The sequence below is a fragment of the Phymastichus coffea genome, unplaced genomic scaffold, assembly GCF_024137745.1.
Source record: "Phymastichus coffea isolate CEN01 unplaced genomic scaffold, Cenicafe_Pcof_1.1 PCOF00031, whole genome shotgun sequence".
In the NCBI taxonomy this organism is placed as follows: domain Eukaryota; kingdom Metazoa; phylum Arthropoda; class Insecta; order Hymenoptera; family Eulophidae; genus Phymastichus; species Phymastichus coffea.
In genome coordinates, this window is record NW_026706842.1 from 591789 (window position 1) to 611405 (window position 19617).

The following is a 19617-nucleotide window of genomic DNA, read 5'->3' on the forward strand; positions in this document are numbered from 1 at the left end:
TTTTCATGTACCTTAAATATAAATGTTAAGATTAGATATGAGAAATAGAGTTTGAAATATATTTCTTTCTTTGTTTGTAATCCATTATCTCAATAACATTTGGTATCATTATTCTAATAATGGCACAATATTCCTCATTTCTTATTAAAGCAACCCAACATTGTAAATGAAGCGTAATGGTTAGGCCAATTGCGTGCAATGGTGCTCAGAAATAGAAATGATTCAGTCCCTTGGGGCCAATTGTAATGCGATTTTGTCTCTCTCACCGTTCGTTTTATCTCCTCCTTTTTCTCGTTTTTTTCCAAACTTTTCCGTGTCGCTTCGTTTTTTCATTTTCTGGATGACTGGACTACGATCTCATCTTTTTTTCAAAGGATCCCAAAGACCCTTTTTCTTTGATTTGCCGTATCGCGAAACTTTCGAAAGCTTTTCTATCGATATTCCTTTCGAATGAATAACCCGTCGGAATTGATCGAACAATCAATCAATTTTGTTAAAAATAATAACATTGTCGTGTCCCTGGTATATTTCTCTATGTTCAGTTTTAACGTAATTAATAGTTTGCAGTTCAAACAACTCTCCGAAACATTAAAAAAATTTCAATAGAATTCGGTGACCTGAAAACTGTGGTCAAAGATTACGGAGATTTATTCAGATTCAAAGTTACTTTCAAACATAGCCCGGGAACAACGTATCTTCACCGTCAACGAAGCAATAAGGTGTGAAAAATCCGCCAATAAAAAGAAACAAAAAAACTAGGCTATGGAGACGAAACCGCATGGCACGGAAAGTTTAGTGCTAGAGAATTTCGAAAATAGAAATGAAGGAGGGTTAAAGGGTAAAGGGGGATTGTCGCGTATCGAGATGGTGTTTGTGTATGTATGTCTGTGTATGTGTGTGTGCGCGCGCGCGTGTGTGTGTGAATTTTTATACGGTGCAGAAATGAAAAAATTGACACTCACGTCGGAATCGGCGCCTTTGTCCACTCCAGGGCACGTGAAAGACACGTACTCGTGGCATCGCTTGTGCACGACGAAACTACAGACTGTGAACAGAGATGAAAGGGAAAAACAGATATGAAATGTGCCGCGAGTTAGAGAGAGAGAGAGAGAGAGAGAGAGAGAGAGAGAGAGAGAGAGAGAGAGAGAGAGAGAACGTATGTACATGTATATTTTCGCTATTCCTCCTGTGTCCGCACGCGCTTTCGCTATATAGATCGAGGGTTCGTCTTTTTGCCATCTCTTTTCCTCTCTCTCTCTCTTTTTCATTTCAGGGACGCCTTATTTGGACTCTTACCTTGGCACTGATAACCCTGCTTTCCAAAGCCCCTGTAACATAAAGAAAAGAAGTCGTCTTTCAAATTGCAGTCTGCTTGCTCCTTGCGTGCCTGAGCTTATGTTTTATGCATTTTTCCAAATTTTCGCCTGTTTCTCAACCTCCTGTACGTTATTTTCGGAAGACCGAATCCTAGAATTGCGGCTGATTTATTTCACCATTTTTATAAGGATCATGCTCTTATAAAGAAGCATCTTTAAAGTTTATCAAACGTAAATTACAGTATCGAAATTGGCAAATCGAATGAACAGTATATTTAGACCAAATACAAGTAGAGTAGTCTCACGTGTGGTATTCAAAAATGTTGATGTTACATGGATGTAAGATGAAAATCTCAGTGTTCACATCGAGTCTCCGTATCGTAAAAACACAAAACGTGTAGTATTCCCGAGTGAGCACCAAATCTCAAAGCCCCTTAAAATGTAAAAAGGGGTATAGATGCGGAAAAGTAGGAATCCAATAAAATCTCGTAGAATGTTTTAAGCAGACATACAAGAGACAGAAAAATGCTTATTTTCATAAAATTTTCAATTTCGAATGTTCTATTGCAAATCTCTTGAAGTTCGGTCGTTCGTCGCTACTCGCAGCTGGCTGCAAGGAGGATTTCATCGAAAAGAAAGCCCGCAATTCGTCGCATTATCGCGTCCTCGAGAACGCAGCTGCTGCTAATCTTGTAAATGGGCGCAACCGAGCTTAGTACAGGTCGCGCGAGAAATTCTGAAGCCACGCGACAAAGGGAGAGGGAGCATCACCTGCAAGCTCAGGTGCGCGCTCTTGCGGGTTTATCAATCGATAAGCTCTCTGGACGCGCATAAACGAACGAATCACTTCTCGTCAGGCTGGGAATTGGCCGTGGCCACGATATTTTCCTCGCTGCATGGATCAACACTCCTCTTTTGTTTAGATATTCATGTCATCGTGATAATCTCTGTTCAAAAAGTCAAGATAGCTGCAATGTATAAGAATCTGTCTTTAAAATAATCGTACAGAATTACTTGGCAGCCTTGCGGTTTGTAATATGTATATATAGTGGGAAATCTACAGAACCTTTAATTTTTTTGTAAAGTGCACTGTATGTTTTTTTTTATTTTTAAGTACAATTGTTAAATTTATTTAGACGTGATTCTAGACGTCTAAAAGTAACAAATACACCCGCGTTACTCATTTATATGAAGACTACCGTGTTATTATAGAAAAATAGAAAAATTAACTATTCGACCAAAAAAAAATTTCTCTACACAGTAATAATAATTGGTAGTTTATTACTTGTTACGTTATTATAAAATTCCAACGATCAAAACTTTAATTAGCATACAATCGAATATTATTTACGAACTTCAAGTAAAAAAATTCTATAAAAATAAATAATTGTAAAGGTTTCTCTTTTGTCTTTTCAAAAGTAATTTTGCTTCTTTATTATCACTTGATACGTTATTATGCTATTATATTCAAGAGAATAAATTCGTTGAGATAAAACATCGTGTCTTAACAAAATTACTCATCATATCATCAAACTCGAATCATATAAGCCTTTCAGTATCGTAAAACATACAATAAATTACTCATTTTTTTTCGTCACTATAAGCATACGAGATAAAAACTGTGACCACTAATACTCGTAGTATACTGACGCTATTTTCGGAATCCTCAAATCGTACTACTGTATAATCATAGCCATCGATTCACGCGGTTAAATATGTAAACAAAACTAAGTTCTCGAATTAGTAGTGCGCACTTTATCGAAAAAATTTCACATTTGTTGACACATGATATATCATAGATTTTCGACTTCAACAATTTTTCAATTTGAATTTCTATTTTTCATTCATTTACGATACAAAATCAATATCGCGTTCATATTCATCGGATTCAAAAAAATTCATATTTTAATATTTAGTGTCACTTAAAAACTATGAGATTTCTCAATAATTTTATATTTTAAAGTCTTTCAGACACAGCAGATAATTTTCTGACGGTCAAATGTCATAACAGCATCGAAAATAAAAAGGGCTACGGCTACATAGGGGAGACCGGAGTAGGTTGGCCGATGGCTAATAACTCACGATTGAAACGACAACCCATCACGGTTAATATCAGTGACGTAGATAAGCCTAAGGAATGCTTGTGTTCACTTTCAGTTGGAAAGCATCATTCAGCACGGAAATAAGTAAGTCGAAAAATTATTGCTCTGAAAAAATTTAATAACTCGTTCAAAATTGATGATTGTAAAAAATCACTTAAGGTAGTTTGTAGAGAATGTTTGTTTTATCTGTCTATGAGTTTTATTTTTTTTTCACAATTTATAACATTATTAGTTGAACATAGAAATTGACGTGCACACTTGGGACATACTGATCGACTTTTCTCGGGGCAAGTTGGCCGATAAAAAAGCAAATGACCATGCGAGTTATTTATTAATAAATTATTTTTGTAGTTCGAAATGGTTCTGAAGTATCAGAGGAGAACAAGTAAAGCGTTTACCTCACCTGATTATACAAACAGTCTATGCAATCAAATTTGAGCGTAAGCAACTACGACAAAATGCAAGAGATTTACAAATTCCAAAAATATCCCTGCAAAGATATAGTTTAAAAATAACGATGGGAGAGATAGAAAAATACCATATCAATATTTAAGCCCATAGAAACATTGCAGTGTGACATCAAAAATTAAAAAATGTAAATTAATGAAATATATCTAATGTGATTAGTCTGGTTCTTTGTTGATATACCATGTTTCAGGTGTTTATCAGTGAACAAGAAATTATACCACCCAATTACAATGTTTAATATTTGTTATTTATTAAGAGTAAAATATTGCTCCAGTTATTTGTTCTAAATTGAAATTTAGTGCATTATATTTTGAAATAAAAACAATGTCACACAACAATAGTCTGTGTTTTTATTCAAAACTTTCATTGTCGGCCAACTTGCCCCAGGATGTCGACCAACTTACGTCGTATGCGGGACAGGTTCCCGGGAATACTTATTACGAAAAAATTATACATAACTTTTTTTGGTTTCAATGAATCATTTTGAAAAAAATCATAAGTACTCCCCAGATAGAGAGCTTACAAGATCGACTTTATAGTGTTTTAGAAAAAAATAAAAATGGAAAAAGTTGGTCGATATGGCCCGGGTTTCCCTATTTTATATTCACGGAAAAAAAATTTTTCGAGATAAAAAGTCGAGTGACAGAACAGATAAAGGTTCCGAGAATTTCCCCATATATAATGTCTGGAAAACACGGTGATAGTCAGGATCCCAAACGACTGAAGAAACGATGTCAAGTAGCGTATAACCAACTTCAGCGAAGACAGAAATTTAATTAACATAGAAAGCCCGTCATAAAATCAACCTGTAAAACGGAGTGGTCGAAAAAAGAAAAATACGGAGTGTACTGGAGAGCATCAAAGAAGAAGAAAGCGTTTCCGCGCAGTTTTTTCCTCTTCGTGAGGTGGTTGAATTTTAATTTTATAAGGATGGCGAGTGACGCCTTGCAGTCGATAAAAAAAAAAAAAAAAAATCACGAGCACGCGGATAAGGGCGAAAGCGCAGAAGCGAGTTTATTTTATTTTTTGTTTGTTGTTTCGTTTGTCGAGCAGTCGGATTAGCGCTCGGGGAAAATTCGTGCGCGGTTCTCGTCGGCCTCGGCGCACCAATGGGGACGCGTGTCGCGGAGCTCTCGTCCTTTGTCGGCGCGGCCAAGCGCTCTGCCTATACTCTCGGCAATTAAATCAACCCCGCCGAACAAATTAATATTTCAAGGTTTATCAATCCCCGTAGCGCGCACTTACCAGTTATACGTGCCTACTGCTCTCGCGATCAGGGCCACCCTGTTCTCTTTCTCTCTTTCTCTCTCCGTCGCCGTCGCGTCTCACTTTCGCTGCCAGCAGCGCGCTTGTTAGATGGTGACGCTGTCGACGCTTGTTTTCTTCCTTCGAAGCCCTCCCCCCTCGTTTTTCCTCGCTACTTTCAATTTCTCAAACTGCGTATGCCCATGGTCACTTCATCGCAATCATTTATACGGGCGTGATCGAGCAATATCATCAACTTTATTACAGCCTTATTACCGTGCAGCTTCTTGTTCTAGATATATCTGCCTCGCGTGCCTTTCAACTGGCATTACTTTGCCAACTTATCTCTGTCCTTTTATTCCTCTAGCGCAATCTGTTGCTCTCTTAATGTGCTTGCTAGTTCGTGCGGCAACGCTTCTCGTATTGGTATAAACGTTGCAGCTTCGTGAATTCATTTAAAAGTATCCAATGATCTCCAATGTTTTTTTGGCAAAGAAATCGCTGATTTATTCAATATTACATTTATCAGGAAATATCTAGCTCATCTATTTTCAGTAAACATTGATTAGTTTTGGACCGACAGATGAAAAGTCTGTCAAAAGAATGTGCGATTTGCTTCGAGCAAGGAAATAAAATGATACGAGAGGTTACGCAATCGTAAAAGTGCGTCCTTCTACGTATGTTGTTTTATTTATAGGCGTGTGTCTCAAGCTTCGATTTCAAAGATTACGGCGCCGAGTCATCTGACAGATCGGTATAAACATATGACTCGGTGAGATGCCAGCGATGTCTCGCTGAATTGCCAGCTGTGTGTTAGTGGCGCAGAGCGCCGTGCATAGTTTCGAGTAAACGCGAACGAAGAATGCCGCACTCGGCACCGTCGGCAGGAAAATGCGAGTCAGCGTGGGCGCGTGCAGCGCTAGAAAACGAGGAGGAGGAAAAAAATGAAAAAAAGATTTCCGCGCGACCGAACGGTCTCGTTAGTCACCTGCTCTCTCATCCCGCGGCGATGTTATCTGGCTTGCTAAGCAAACGCCCGTCCCCCCTCCTTCAGGGGAAGATCCAAAGGCAACAGCGGCGCGCTCGCCCCCGTCGAGTTTGTAAATCAGACGCGCGCGCGCGCGCGCGCAAATATGGCTTGCGATGCTTATCGAAGCGGATCGACCACGATTAGCTAATTGCGCGTGACGTCGCTTTGCCACCGCTGCCGCCTGCGAGCGTAATAAGGCTCGCGCAACGCACGGGATACGCGCGAAGAGCTCGGGGTAATCAGAGTTCACTGTTTGCGTAGTCGTTCGCGCAAATCGTCATGTTTGCCCCAAGCCAGCAAGGATTGTTCTCGCCGCGATGCTTTATTGCGCAGACTTTTGCGAACGCACTTTCGTGTGCAGCGTCGCGCGCTCCATTCCTTGATTTTTTTTTTTTTTTTTTTTTTTTCGTTTTTTTTCTTCGGCTGTGATAATTGGCACTGCGCATGGATAAGAAAACAATGACGAGGACGTTTCTGTTTGATTAGAGGCCAGCAGCTGCAGTAACGCTTACTTCCAAAATAAGGAAAGAGTTTTTATTTAAAAAGTAAGTTGCATCTCTTAATAGTAGATAGCGAAGAGGCTTCGGTTTAATTTGAAAATTCTTAATCTCTACAAAGGACGTCATTCTCATCTTCCTTTTTCGCTGCTTTTTTAGATGTTTATACGTGGAGCGAGAACAAGAACAGGCGAGTTCCGATTGAAACGAAGACAAATAACGACTGTGAAAAACGTGGAGCATTGATGAAAGCAGCGAGAGGAAGGGGAGCACAAGTAATTCGACGTCGCGCCAGATGAAACGTGAAAATGGATCGTGAGCGGCAGCGAGCTGTCGCGGTCGCATAAGCATTTCGCGAGCGAAGATTCAGTGCCTCGTCGAAAATTCAGACAACGAGCGCAAACAGGCTGCCATAATGAAATAGGACGGCGAGGGACGAGCTTCGATTCGAGATAAGCGGCGATCGACGAGCAGACGTACGGAGACAAGGGGCATTCGATCGGTCACTCTCCTCACGAGCGCAGCCCAATCACCTAGCCACGTGTCATTCTTTCTCTCGCCCTGCGCCCAATCTCGGCCAATTGATTTGGCAGCGGCTTACGGACCAGCTGTCGCTCGCGCTAGATCGCCTGTGCGAGTGGTCGTACGTTGCCTCCTTCGGGATTGCGCCTTCAGCTGCCGCGACGTTACGCATTCTTTTTCTTTTTGTTCACCGGAGCTCTCAGCTTGTTATTCTCTCTCTGTGCTTTTCTCTTGTCGTCGAGCGAGAGACGAGGCTGATGGCGGATAAACAATCTTTCTTTAAACTGCTAGAAAGATTCAGTGCCGCATCTCGTCCGCCGCAACTTGCCACTCCGCGAGTTCGGAACGTTTCAAGTGATATTGATGCGATTTCATAAAATACGCCTGAAAATCTTTTTCCTCTCGCTTATCGCGCGTCCGTCACAAGTAAATTCCGTAGAACGTTCACAGTTGTCCGGCAGAACGCGTTTCGAGACTTGTTGAACATAATAAACAGGCAAAGGTTGAATGCTGCGCGCGGAGGTCGCAATAATGGAAAAGAGCGGGTGCCCGAAGGCAGCTTACAGGGGCAGGAAAAGGCAGCAGAATCGGTTTCTTTATTTTTTGGCTGGTCATTGGGAAGTAGCAGAATGGTTGTCGGGGAATTGAACGTAAAAAAATAACGAGTCGTTTGCCATCGTATTTTCCCTCCGCTTTTTCCGCACCGATGTGTGCTTTTTCTCGTTGGTGTGTCGCCTCCCTTCCCTACTTTTTCACTGTTTATTTCTTTTTAGTGGTACGCGCGTAAAGCGTGCAAGCTGCTCTCTTAATAAATGTATCGCCAGACACAGAGCAACCAGCAGCAGATGTTTTCGATTATTAGTATTACTTTTTTCCCATTTTTCCACTCGACTGCTTCCTCTCTTTCTACTTCTTATGAATATGTCAACGATTTGTGCAATTATTGAAACTTTTGAAAGATATAAATTTTTTACCGAAACCTTTATTCTTCCGAAAATTCATGTGGTAATATTACGGAAACGGCATCTCATTAAAAAGCGTATAGCAGTAATGCTTTTCTCCCCACTTTTCTATAATTCGACCGCGACGAACGACCGTGTCGTAAGGATTCTCAGTGAATTATAGAGGCAAGAAGCTTTGTTGCGATCCGCGCCCTTATTTTTGCGTTAATCCACTTGAATGTTCGTAGCTCGCGTGCTACAAATCCGCATTCGCTTTCTTTCGACATTTACATAACGTTGCTCGCTCAAGTTTTCTCTTGCTCCCGCGAGCATTGCCTTTGTTACTTTTCTATACTTGCGGATTCGTCATTGCCTCCTTGCAGTAGCAATGTAAGGCATATTGTGTGTAAGGACGATAAATAGATGAACCCTTGCACACCGAATATTCTCGTATGAATACGGAAAAAAAACAGAAAGGAAAAAAACTCGGTCAACTGACAAACGCAACGTGCGAAGGAGAAAAATGGGCCTGCGAAGCAGAGAACCTGCCAAATCGAGTGGAGTATTCGCGAGCACGAGGCCTGTTTGTGTGTGTGTGTGCGTCTGTGTGCGTCTTGCGCGCTTGAAAATGCAGTTAGGAGCGAGGAGGAAAATCAAGCGCGACAGATGATTGGGCTCAGCGAGATGCGAGACGCAAGTGAGACACAATTCTTTAAATCCCTGATTAGCCTACATTGTTGCAAAGCCTTCTCGCGTCTCGTACGCCGGCCTACAGCAGGCAAATAACTCAAAGTTCACTCGCACTTTGTCTTTCGTCAACTACTTTTCTCGCTGCTATAACACTCATCCCAATTTGCCCAAGTTTCTTCATCATCTCGCAGTTGTACCGCTCCCTGAACTTTTAGACGACTTGGAGGAAGTTATACGCACCCCGCGCCCGAGCGAATCGCGTACGGCCTTGTCGGGAATGTAATAGCTCGTTCTCTGTCTGTCTGTCTGTGTGTCTCTCTCTCTCTAAAGCTTGTCCGTTGACGGCGCAAGCGAAAGAAAGTTAGGCACCAGCTGCGTGCAGGATGAAAATGCCAAGCAGGTACTGCAGTCGCGCGAGCCGTATCCGTGCGCGAAGTGGCGAATAATTGAAAACAGAGGCGCGCGCAGGCCGAATCAAGTGTCATCGATCTGTCGCGGGCCGCGCGAGTGATCGGACAATTCAATCCAGCGGGTCCCGTGCGATATCCTTATCCGTATGGCGAGCGCGACGGCGAGAGAGTCCCGCCGCTGTGCAAAGATGCGCGCGAGCAATTGAATTAATTGAGGATGGGGGGGGGGATGCATCTCGGTACAGCTGCGCGGGCAAAGAGTCGACGATACGCGTAGCGCTCGTTGACGAGCTACGAGAATAACGATGAGCGACTTGGACGCGACCTCTGCTCTCGCTCTGGGTGAAGACTTGGCCGTGTGGAAGACTCCGTACGCGCCAGTCGATTCGCAGCTACAGTCAATTGACGCGGGCACAGCGAACGGAAGCGCCTCTCCGAGCTTCGTTCGGCTTCGTTTGCTCTTATATTCTAATTGGTGCTCGTGCCGCCGCGATTACTCCGCAGACGCAGACAATTTTTCACTTGGAACCAGCCGCTAATCGGCCACCTCGTCTCAGCGTCGTCATATACCTGTTACAACCTATCGTCTCAGCGTCGTCGGTGACACTGTTACAACCTATGCTCGACCAAGTTTCCTTCCACGATTACGTCGCGCTAGATCTCGCGAGTCTCATTCGATTTGCTCGTTCTTGCTGTCGCTGCAAGCGCAGCGGCGTGTCCGGCACTTCCCCCGCGGGATTATCGCGCGTTGCTTGGGGCCGCGTGCAGGTCGACAAGACAAAAGAAATTGACGTCTCGATCGAAGCCTACGAACCTTCGAGTTGCTCGCGGCGAGGGAATAACGGCCAGCCAAGAGCGAGCGTCAAGGGCAGTTCTATTCGCGGCCAGCGCGACAGAACGCAAATTGAAAACAACGAGACGAGCCGCGCGCCCGAGGTGTTCGCGCCCGGGGTCTGGGAGTATACAGAGCCGATTGGGTCTCGCAGCGCGCGCTCGAGTTTAACGCGCTCGCTTTTGCTCCGCGTAGCTTCTCGCCTTGGCGAGACGCGTCTAATCCTCGGGAGGAGAGAACCCGGCAGCTTTCGTCGAAGCGAAGTTAATGCCGCGCGGCGAAATAATTAATCCGAGCGGTTCTCTGTCTCGCTGCGAACGAGCGCGTCCCATCTCCCTGCGCGCCCATGCAAACTTCATCATCGCCGCGCATGAGCATTCTATGAGCGCGCCACCACGCGCGTACACGCTCTCGATCTTGGCCCAGCAGCGCGTGAAAAGTTTCTCGTGCTGTCTCCCCCCCCCCCCCCTCCCTTTCGTCCTGGCTTGCTGACGCTGCAGCCTGGAGTCAAGTAATCCTGTTAACCTTAGTTTGCATCGATTCGGACCCCGGCGGAAAAACAGCTCCAAGCGAAGCGAAAGAAATTACGTTTCGGCTGCATAATGCTGCGGTTTTCTCGCGTTCTCTCCGTCCCGGTGCGCGCATCTGCATCCGCGCCGGAACTTTGTTTTCCCGAGCGCGACAGCCGCGATGACGCTTTTGCGTCCTTAAAATCGCTGTCCATTCTCTTTCCTCCCAAACGGAAGTGCACTTAAATTCGCAAAATCACATTTTCGCCTCGGACCTCGTGTACGACTTGCGCCTGCTTTCCGGCGGAATTTCACAGTATGCTCGATGAGCGTTCGTTTCGCTCGCCCTCTACCTCGACTTACGTGTATTGTCGAGCTGGTCAATACTTCGCAAGCAATGGAGCTCTCCTCCGCCTTTCACCAGCGGACTGGAATAAAGCATTTTTTTGGTTTGTTGCTTTCGAGTCTTGCGCCAGAATTGAAAGATTCATCAAGCTGGAGCATCACTTGCTACCTCCATTATTAAGGTAGACCGAAGCTATGCGCACAGATAGTTACTTGAATATTACATTTTCGAACGTAGCACTCTTCTTGTGTGCATTTTCCCTTAGGTACGATTCTCAAAGTAACGGCAGTGAAGAATGCACCCGAGGACGCTTTTGCGAATCCATGGAAAAACGACATCTTTTTTTAATATTGTTGCAATTGACATCCGCGATATTTAATGTGCATTAAAAAGGCTTATAGCGAACGATAAATCAAGTAAAATTGACCAGCTAAATTCTTTTTCCTTTTAGAATACAATAACAAGAATTTCATTTTTAATTCCATTTGAAAGTTTTTAAATGGTCGTGCTATCTCGAAAAAAGACAAATCATTTTTTACTTTCAAAATGATTGAAACGAAAGCAATGAAATTTCTCTTTGCCATATTTTATAAAACGTATTTCAAACACTATCTCATAATTGCTACCGTAAAATCTTAATTGAAAAAGGATATTATACGAAAATCTAATATCAAATTTATTAACTAGTTTCGTGTAATTAATGGCAGTAATAATCTTCCCCAAACATTATTCGATATTATTTCTGAGAATCTTATATCGCGTTATTATCTCATTTCAAATCGGTATCACTATGATTCTTGTATCACGACAATCTATTCTATAAAGGTTTGAGCCAAAACAAAAACTCCAACTCTAGCTTCCTTTCAATCAAATGTTATTTTCAATGGACATTATCCTGTCGTATTAATGCGAGTTGCAATCAGGAATAGCCAATCATCGCAATGTACTTTCATGAACTTGTAAACTAAAAATTTACTAAAATAATAATAAAAGTATTAGGTGAAAGTCAACAACACGTTTTGAACAAAAAAAAAAGAAACAAAACAAGCTATTGAATGGAAAGTATCCCCAAACAAAACAGAGTTGGGGCAAAAGAAGAAGCAGAAGGAGTGTCTTGTGAACTCGTTAAGGCGAAGATAATTGGACAGAAGAACGTTCGATCGAGAACCGTTAATTAAGCATCAAGCGCGCTTGCGGGTTAAGCTGCGTTCGCTGTAGCTATGCACTTAAGCTCGAATGGTACAGATCGAGAGAGAGAGAGAGAGCGAGAAGAAAAAGGAACGACTGATGATCCTCGCGAGAGTAGTTGGACGATAACTGCGCGTCGGTAGGTGGGCAAGTCCAACAGGCGGTCGGCGTGCACACGTACACAAGTCGTTGGCTCAGTGCCAAACCGCCTCGTAATTATACGACCTCCCCACTACGTCCGTGTCTCCGCTTCTTTCCAACTACAGATCTTTTTTCTTTGTTTTTTGCTTCGTCTATTCTTTCGGGGCCCCACCCGTTTCGCTTTTCCCGATACGTTTTCGCGTCTATTTGCGGGCGCTCTTCGCAAACTTGTTAGCGCTAGTTGATTGCGCGCCGCGACGAAAATCGCCGAGTTAGGTGACAGCAAGGCTGCTCAGGCTCGTCACGACTCAAGTTCGACCTGCACTGCTTAGCTGCAAATGGCGACAAATTGAGCTTGCAAAGGATCCCGGAGAGAACGTCGATTCTTCCGAAAGCGACACGCGATTTATTGCAATGCCTGCGCTCACTGTTCACGCGCGCACTGCGAGTGCTCGTCTATTAATAATTGAAAAAGGTGGCATTGCACGCAGAAGCAAAGCGAGCAACAACCGAGACGAATTATTCGTCGAAGTAGGTTGCGCATAAATAACCATCTCGCTCCAGACTGCCGTAGCATGAGAAAGAGAGAGAGAGAGAGAGAGAGAAAACAATGTCCCAACTTTTCGAGCGAGATGCAATAAGCACCGAGGCGTACTCGGATGCAATATGTGCACGCGGGACGACGAACGACACGAGTGAGGAGGAGGGGAGGGGCACGTGCTTGGCATGATCGCACGCGCGCAAGCTCCACTCGGCCGAGTGCGAGAGCAGTAGGTATACACGGGCGCCGCCAATCCAAGGTGTGCTCTCGGCGCAAACATAGCGTCGTGGACGCGGAGCCGTTGCGTGATCGCACATTTGCAAGCCGAGCTTGCGTTGCGTAAATGCACTTCGACCGACCATAAACAGCCCCAGACACTTCTATCGGCCGACGCCTCTCCCGCGCGCGACAACAATCCGCTACGTACGCGCGCGCGCCTACGTCGGATAGACAGCTTCAATATTTACTTAAGCACCGAGCCCCGATGCTTCCATAGCTCTTTCGGGCGACGAGTATTCACGACTCGATTGAGTACCCCGATCGCGCACCGACGACAGCTATAGCTTTTATGATATTTCCATTAACCGACTCGTTTCTGCCCGATGAGCCGTTCGAGGCGGTCGGCTGCGATTAATTGCCGTCGCTGTTAAACATCGAACAAGGCTGCGCCGATCATCAGCGATAATCGGTTTAAAAATTGCACGCCAGCCAATAAAGTGCGCACCACCGGCGCGTGCTTGCCCAAAGTAATAAGTAAACGAGCAAATTCACAGCGCGAATTAGAGTGTGTCAACTCGGAATTTAATTATTCTAGCTCAGGCGCGAGCGCGCGCTCGCCAAATTGAATGCATGCGATTAGCGCGCGCCGCATATAAAGCCAAGCGGATTGGAACGCACGTTCTATAGAAAAAAAAAAAAGCAATTAAGTTAGTCACTTTCATTAGCTGCGCGCGCATGCTATTATTACGGTTGCCACGACTGTGTCATCGGTCTCAAATGGCAAGCTGTTTAGCCGAAAATGTGAACGATTCGACGCTACGTAGACTAATTGACGTTATTTGTTCCTACTTACAAAAGGGCACTACCATATCGGTGAGCGTAAGAGCAGCGTTATCGCGAAATAAGCATACGGAGCGCTTTTGAAATCTAGAGGTTGGACTTCGCTCCTAGTATTATTAAAAAAAAAATAATCAACGCTGTGCACTGATATTTAAACATTTTTTTGGATCACGATAACAGCTTCGTAAGTAGTCACAAGTGCCTTCGCAACTCGACTGAGCGGTAGAATGACAGATGTTGCTTACCTAAAACAAAAAAGAAAAGCAAAGGTGATTTTAATTTGTGATCAATTGACTTTGCTTTTTCATACTATGAAATTTCAATAAATCGCGTGTCGTAAAAGCTGAATCCGTTTTGGCAGATTACAAGGTAAAGTACGTCTCAAAATGCCACAGCCACACGAAAAGAAATTTCTCGTAAAAATTACAATGATCGTCACGGTAAACCTGAGACACTTAAACAGTACGTGAATTTTTATACTAACTTGGCCCGAATTAATAACAAACTAAGTAATATATTTTACCCCTTACGTCTAAGAAATATCATGGTGACGCACTGTAATATTTAAAATCCATAATTATTGTGAAAATATACAATTATTCACATGATTTTCGTGAATTTTCGTATGATGCTTCATATATTTTATATTTCCATCAAGGTAATTTAAGCTAACGATGGACGTTAAAATTTCACTTACACTAAAACAGAGTGGTGCTGCATGTCGCCGGCCGCATATTGTTTGTCGCGACGACAACCATATCTATTAATTTGAAAGTGAGTTTGATCAAAGAAAGGGATATTAGCTTTATTGCGAAGATCGTTGAATTAATTAAGTCAATCACAGGATAACCTTTACGTCATAAAAAAACAATATTATAGTATGTATTTTTTATTAAGTCAATAAATAAAAAGTTGTATTAGTCAATAAAGATTATTATTTCATAAAAATGTATGTTTTTAAAAGTGAAAATAATTGCAAAATATTTATTCAATCAAATTGTTTGTGATAGATATTAATCAAACTTTAAAACTTGTTTTCAAATTTTATAACAACATTCATAACCTTAATAGAGTATTATGAGTTAGCTCTGTTTTATTGATCGAATTCGCTGATTTTAGAGGAGGGAAAATTTGACCGTCACGGTTTCACGTTTCATAAAATTTATCATGACGATTTTGGAAAAATTACCAATGGCCTTAGAAAAATTAATGCATCTTCAATAATTTTTAGGATACCAAGTATAATTTTTAATGTTTTGGTCATAGTGTCTCAGCTTAATCGTACCGCACTGTAATAATTACACTGAAAATCTTTAGAATGTGCATAAAATATTTCGTATCGTGCATAAATGACCGTTTGTACAGTTCGGCCGAAGCTCGCGTATATCGGGTACAAAGGGCGCATCCCGTAAGCGCGTTGCAGGCTAGACGCACGGGATAGCAATCGCGTTCGAACGGCAGGTGGGGCCTGAAACTCTCTCGCGCCTTTGGGTGGGAAACGAATCGCCTTTCCAGCGGCCTCTTTCGGGGAACGGAATCGCGCTTCGTCGCGAACGCCGAGCACGCCGAGCCACCTTCTCCGATGCGCTTTCGCCGCGTTGGCGCGCGCTCGCCAAATACCGCCGGATTCTCGCAGCGCGCGGCCACCGTTGGCTCGCGGCGCGACGCCTGGCATTCGTCGCTCGCGAGCTTGCATGCTTCGACCGATGGATTCCAGTCGACAAAGCGCTCGCTGCCTCGCGATGAACCTCGCGATGTCGCGTAGCTTTCTGGCGATCCGTTGCAGTTCGGCCGCTGGCAAAACTTAGGCTGAATGCTGCGCGAAGCGAGCGATCGAACGATATTCTCGGCAAAGAGATAGCCAGAGAGAGAGAATCGCTCGGGCAGATGCCAAATGCAGTGTAACCAACTCGTAGCCGAGCCACTACGCGCGTGTGCACTGCGATGGGCGCGCGCACGCATACCAGCCGTGGGTGCAATCGATTCGCTGTCGGATGAGTCTGCCACGTTACACGCAGCTGCGACGTCGACGATTGAGGCGCGCGATCGCCCCCGTGAACAACTATAACCCGCACAGCTTAACCTTGACGCGTGTAATATTCCCGTATACCCCCATTCCTTTTCTTCGAGTTTTACACTTGTCCGATAGACCTACATTCCTATGTATTTTTTTTTTCATTCCTTTGCGGATTTTCGAGTAGCTCATGTCGTTATTTTACGCCTGTATTCGTGTCGGCGCGAGTGGTATCTGTCGGAATGAATTTAATACCTCTGCGGAAAAGGGTTGTTGCCATCTTTACTTCGTTGACACTATTCCGTCATTTACATCCCCGCGATTTTTACGTGAGTGCTAAATGATTCTGTCGTCGGCATGACGTAAACAAGCTGATATATATTCAACGTAGAATCGAAAAAAATAAAGACAAACGCAGTTTATTACGCAATTTCAATTGCGCGTATAAACGGCTGGATAATAAAGAGCGGAGCGAGATGCATAACGAAGGAGTCGTAAATCGAAAAATTGTATGATGGCGCAGCAGCGACTTTAACGACCGAAAAGTGGTTGGAAAAAGAGAGAGGCGTAAATGCATGGAGATGCATATACAAAAGCCAGAGAGATCCCATGGCTCGTAAAGTGGTCGTCGCAATCAAGAACAAAATCCACAGACATAAATTTCAGGCGTATATATAGATCGGCAGTAGCAGAGTGTCCACCACGAAAGTCAGCGACGTCGTCGACGTCATTATTCTTCCTGTTCCTTTCACGCTGCTCGTAAAAGCCCTATCGCCGACCTTTTTTTCTACGTCGTTTTAATGAGAAAATCTAAAACGAAACTACGATCCCACACTCTTGGTCTTTTGATAACATTTGTCCACTGGACATAACCACCTAATATACCTAAATTATTAACTTTGCAACATGTAATCTATAAATAAAATGTGAATTTCGTAAGTAGAGCCAAACGAATCAAAAGGTATAAAAATAGCCAAACCTTCATGAAACAGATTGCTTCAATAAATTGTTTATTATAATTAACGCTAAATTATCGTAGCATTTTTTTTAAATTAAAAAAGAATTGAAAACATTAGAATTTATGTTCGTTTGTAAATTTACTTTGTAAATTATTCATTTCTTTTGTTTTAAATTTAACATCGGTATAATTATTCATCAGCTTTTAACCGTCACTTCAATTATAAACGATACATCATTAACAAATTTGTATTCGTCAAACATATACATTTGTTAATAAATAATAAATATTGAAAAGTTTGGTTTATCTTTTCTTTCGACTGAGTGAGCATCGCCAGCTACCAACATTTGAGTAGATACATTTTATGCGTTTCTCGAACCTTCACAATATATTTTTTAATAAACATGTTATCTCTAATGAAACAATCAATCGTTGCTTAGTTATATAATTCCAAAATTTCTACCATTATTTCAAAGGTATCGACATTTATCGGTAACTTATAAAAAATTTTTGGATAAGTTCCCGATCCTTTCAAGTATTTGTGCAGAACCGATTGGAGTTTTATTCAAACAAAAAAAAATATTCACAGTTGCCCTGATGTTATGCCTTCATTACAAATATCAAATTTTTGAAATATTCTTGCGAGATAGTGATTCATCTGTTTAAATAAAAAAAGGTGATGTATGACATGCTCAAATAAGGGGGATGAAGGTTCAAAGAGTTGAGGAGCGTTAAGGCATTGTTTAAAGGTTCCCAGTTCTGCACAGTGGATCCACGTTGTACTTTTACCGCTTCCACTACGGATAGATTTTAAGTACCAGTCGACTAAGAAATGAAATTTGCTTATGGATGTGCAACCGAGATGAAAGATACGGATGCGCGTGTCGAAAATCTGCAATAGACCGGCAGCCGTGTGGCCGCCGTAAATATTGACACACTAAGGTCTCCGAGAGTAAATAATAATTTCTTCTGCTCCTTTCGTTTATTTTTGAAAGGGCCGGCTGGCAATGAACCATCCGACAGCAGGTGTCCGCTCGAAAATGTTGCGCACGGTCGAGTTGAGAAATACAGCAATACGAGTACATGCCAAACGTTACAGAAACTAGCGCGCTCGTATTTAGAGTTTTAATTGACGCTGGTCGAGCTCTCCTCCGTGGCTTCGATCACTGTGACGAGTGTACTTGGCTCCAGCAGCCAGAGACGTAAGCATTACATCTTGAGGATTTTTCCTCAAGACTGCCTCGGTCTTCAAGAACATAGGATTCACAGGAAAGTTGTGTAGTTTCGAATTTGCAAAGGGTGCATTTAAGATTACCTAGCAAAACTACAAGCGAAGTGGGAAGAAGAGATTAAGAGAGAGAGAGAGCGCAATGGTTGAAATCAAGCAGAAAAAAGGCAGATAGGTACGTCTTAATCTCATTATTTTTATACAGCACTGACATATCCTATTGCTTACGACCACTTTGTATTTGCTGGGGTAATTGAAAAATGTGATATCAAAGCAGTTGTTTTAATTAATGACATAATATAGAGTGGATTTGTCGAAAATTATCTTTCGAATAAGATTAGCAGAAATGACATAATATTCTGTTGGTTGTATGCATCTGAACTTGATGATAAAATAAATACAGACAATATATATTATTATGTATATATTATTTATTACATATACTAAATTTTATTTTTAAAGATATGATACATATTTTTAATATATTTTTTAGTGCAATAGGATCATGTGGTGGCTTAATATTTGAATAAATCTTTATATTCTTTCTTTTAAATATATACATATAATAATGATAATAAGAACCTTTTTCTTTACAGAGATCCAAATTTTAAAAGTTTATAAAGTCGATGACTAAGCAAGGCGAGTGGCTAGAATAAACCAATAAATTTATATTTTTAGACATAAGTGCATATGTAAACTAATTCCATCGAGAAAAAGAGAATTATGATAGGTTGATGAAATACTTTTTATGAAATTCAATATTTTCTAATAAAAATTATGTCATTTATAGACATTGAACTCTCCCTCCACCCCTTTCCTCACTTTATAAATCACTAACGTATAATATTAAATATTTTAAAAGTAAACGTAGTTAGAGTTTTTTTTTGCATACGTCTGAACAAAGTATTCCGATTGGTCTGCTAGTCCCCAATTTTCGCAATAATGGATGGAACTGATTACGGCATACTCGAGCAAAGAGTAATAGTTAAAAATGTTGAAAAAACTTTCATACAAATGAACATGAAAAATTATACAACAATACATGAAAGTTTGTATCAGATTGAAAAAAATGGTACAAGCTGCTCTCAGGCGGAACCCTTTCTTGCGACAGACAGCGTTTGTTTATCTGTGTTTATTAACTAATTACTATTATTATTTGACTATCTAAAATTATCATTGTATCTTCTCATAAAGAATAATATTATTCCTTTAAGTCCCAACGCAAAACTTATATCTTTAAAATGTCAGGATTCGACTGCTTTTTGTCATTTCCCCCTAATTTCTGATGAAAAATATGCTAAAAACTGTCATTGGTGACAGGCAGATTCTACTGATCCTATAAAACAAGGTCAAGTTAAAGCAAAAAAATGAGAAAAAGCAATAGGCTGTTGTGGAAAATGAAGGGGTTTGAAAACAATCGGAAACGAAGCATCTTCTTCGAGGAAGCCAAAGGATCGATCGCCAGAATAAAGAGCAATAATTTAACAGTTATTCCTTTCATAGGTCCTGAAAACAAATATAGGTCAAGATGGGAAAATCGAATGCCATTATGCGCTTCTTGGTCTTCAAGACTCATCCGC

At 42.0% G+C, this 19617-nt stretch overlaps 1 protein-coding gene across 5 annotated transcripts in view; it reads right to left on the reverse strand.

The window, feature by feature from the left end:
• Positions 1–19617, reverse strand: part of LOC131663198 (protein kinase C, brain isozyme) — a 65756-nt gene that overhangs the window by 21493 nt on the left and 24646 nt on the right. For all 5 annotated transcript variants that reach the window (XM_058933416.1, XM_058933415.1, XM_058933413.1 and 2 more), the window contains exons 2-3: positions 1297–1328; positions 963–1045 (exon numbers count right to left, since the gene is read on the reverse strand). In XM_058933416.1, the coding sequence (XP_058789399.1) occupies positions 963–1045; positions 1297–1328 (115 nt within the window). The remainder of the gene's footprint in view (positions 1–962; positions 1046–1296; positions 1329–19617) is intronic.